This window comes from Sinocyclocheilus grahami, unplaced genomic scaffold (assembly GCF_001515645.1).
Source record: "Sinocyclocheilus grahami isolate Dianchi unplaced genomic scaffold, SAMN03320097.WGS_v1.1 scaffold32462.1, whole genome shotgun sequence".
NCBI lineage: Eukaryota > Metazoa > Chordata > Actinopteri > Cypriniformes > Cyprinidae > Sinocyclocheilus > Sinocyclocheilus grahami.
The window spans coordinates 1-2055 of record NW_015521541.1 but is presented as its reverse complement, the minus strand read 5'-3'; the positions used below and the strand labels follow the sequence as shown (position 1 = coordinate 2055).

Below are 2055 nucleotides of genomic sequence, written 5' to 3'. Positions count from 1 at the left end.
TTTAAATTGTAATAATATTTCACAATATTACTGTTTTTACTATTTGAAATATGTTTAAATGTAATTAAATCCTGTAATAAGAATAGTGTTTATTTCAAATAGAAATATTTTGTAACAATATGAATGTCTTTACTGTCACTTTTTCATCAATCTAGTGTATCCTTGTCTGAATATTAATTTCTTTCAAAAAAACCTTTGAACTGCAGTGTAAAACCTAAGAGGCTAAAAAGTTAAAGTGAAAATTAAATTCTTACGTTCTTTTGAACAATTTTCTTTCTTTTTTTACGTTCTTTCACAACACTGCTTATTATGGTCACAAGAACTGCTGCTCACCCTAAGTCTTGTGGGATGTGCTTGTCCTCCACGCAGGCTACAGTACGGAGCACTCTCACTCCTCCAGCCTCACAGATCTGTCCCAACACCGGCGGAACACCTCCACCAGCAGCAGCAACACATCAGGAGGAACGTCTGCAACTATCGAGAGCCCCGTAGAGCCGGAGAAAGAAGTGGTAAAATCAGAGAGACCCCCACGTCCCCCACGACCTGCTCTGCCCCCAAACAGACCCTCAAGGTGGGGAGTCACCAGCAACACCAAGATACTAAAAGTCTTTGTTGTTTTATGTGGAACTGCACAAGCAAAAATGGCATGTAGTTAAGATAAGAAGTATCTTTATATCTATGCAGGAGAAAGAAGGACACTGTTGAGAACCATCCCACATGGGTGGACGACACACGCATTGATGCAGATGATATTGTGGAGAAGATTGTGCAGAGTCAGAACTTTGCGGATGTCAGCAACAATGAAGGTGGGTGGAGAAAAAATTTGTTAGCGGTATTAACTATTTAGTTCCTCTTAAGCTTATTTTAGTTCAACACTTTAATTACTGATACATATATGAGGGTTTTACCCACTTGTGAAGCCTTCACATCACTAAAGCTGATCATTTTGTCACTCTTTGTTTTGTCACTTCACAGACAGCAATTTAACTCTGTTCGTCAGTAGGGATGGCACCACAGCATTAAGTGGCATACAGCTTGTCAACAGGTAAACTGGTGCTCTTTTTGTATGCCATTTAATTTAGTGTTCTGGTTATAAATGTACAATATATGAATTGGATTATTCCTTTGCTTATTACACTGAAAAAAATGGTATAGAAGCTATTTTCACTCAGAAATGGCTAGTCAATTTCACAAACAATTTCAAAGAAATGGCATTGAGTTAAATTTGAAGTAGAACAACTGGTATTTTTTTGAAAATCATACTCCATTAATCTTTGTTTTATTTACAACTACTAAAAATATTTTTTTACAGTGTATTTATACTATCATTAAAAAGTTTGGGGTCTGTAAGATTTTTTTTTTTATAAATCTGATTTCCTCTTATGTGCACCAAGGCTGAATACATTTTTTCAGAAATACAGTAAATACAGTTATATTCTGAAATATTCTTGCAATTTAAAAATCTGTTTTCTATTTTAACATGGTTTAAATGTAATTCATTCCTGATTTGGCAAAGCTGAATTTTCAGTAGCGTATTTTGTATTTGACTGTTATAATATCATGTTTGATATGGTTCTTTTATTCTTTGGCAGGGTGTCTGCGGGTGTTTTTGAACCGGTGGTGATTGAGAGCCATTAGATCTCTGAGGCCACAGTAGATATTCTCTCACACAGTCACTGCCTTTTTTTATTATTTTGAAATGATGGAGAGAGCAAGACAGGGACTGTATGTCAGAGTGGGCAACTGACTTCATAACTTGCTCCTCTTATGGATCTGATGTATTACTCACCTATTACAACCGTAACACCCTAATCATGCATTACATTTGCTGAAAAAACAGTGGTGGGTACGTTCATTGTTCTATGATTAAGAATGAATTAATCATAAATATTCTACAGCGGATTACAAACTACTTGAAATGCCTTAAGAAATGAGGCAAGATGGGAGCTTCAGTCTAACACTGTGAAATATGGGGGCAGTCCAAAGGTTTTAGAAAGAAATCTAGTTCAATATTATATTAAACTTTTTGTAGCATTTCACATGTTATTTAACGTT

At 35.5% G+C, this 2055-nt stretch overlaps 1 protein-coding gene across 1 annotated transcript; it reads left to right on the top strand.

The window, feature by feature from the left end:
* Positions 1-339: 339 nt before the first annotated feature.
* LOC107580388 (protein FAM102A-like) lies at positions 340-2049 on the top strand (the record flags this gene model as incomplete). Its single annotated transcript, XM_016266097.1, has 4 exons — positions 340-571; positions 685-806; positions 976-1045; positions 1593-2049. Coding segments are annotated over 4 exons (470 nt in total), but the record flags the coding sequence as incomplete, so codon positions are not given.
* Between the last annotated feature and the right edge of the window lie 6 nt (positions 2050-2055).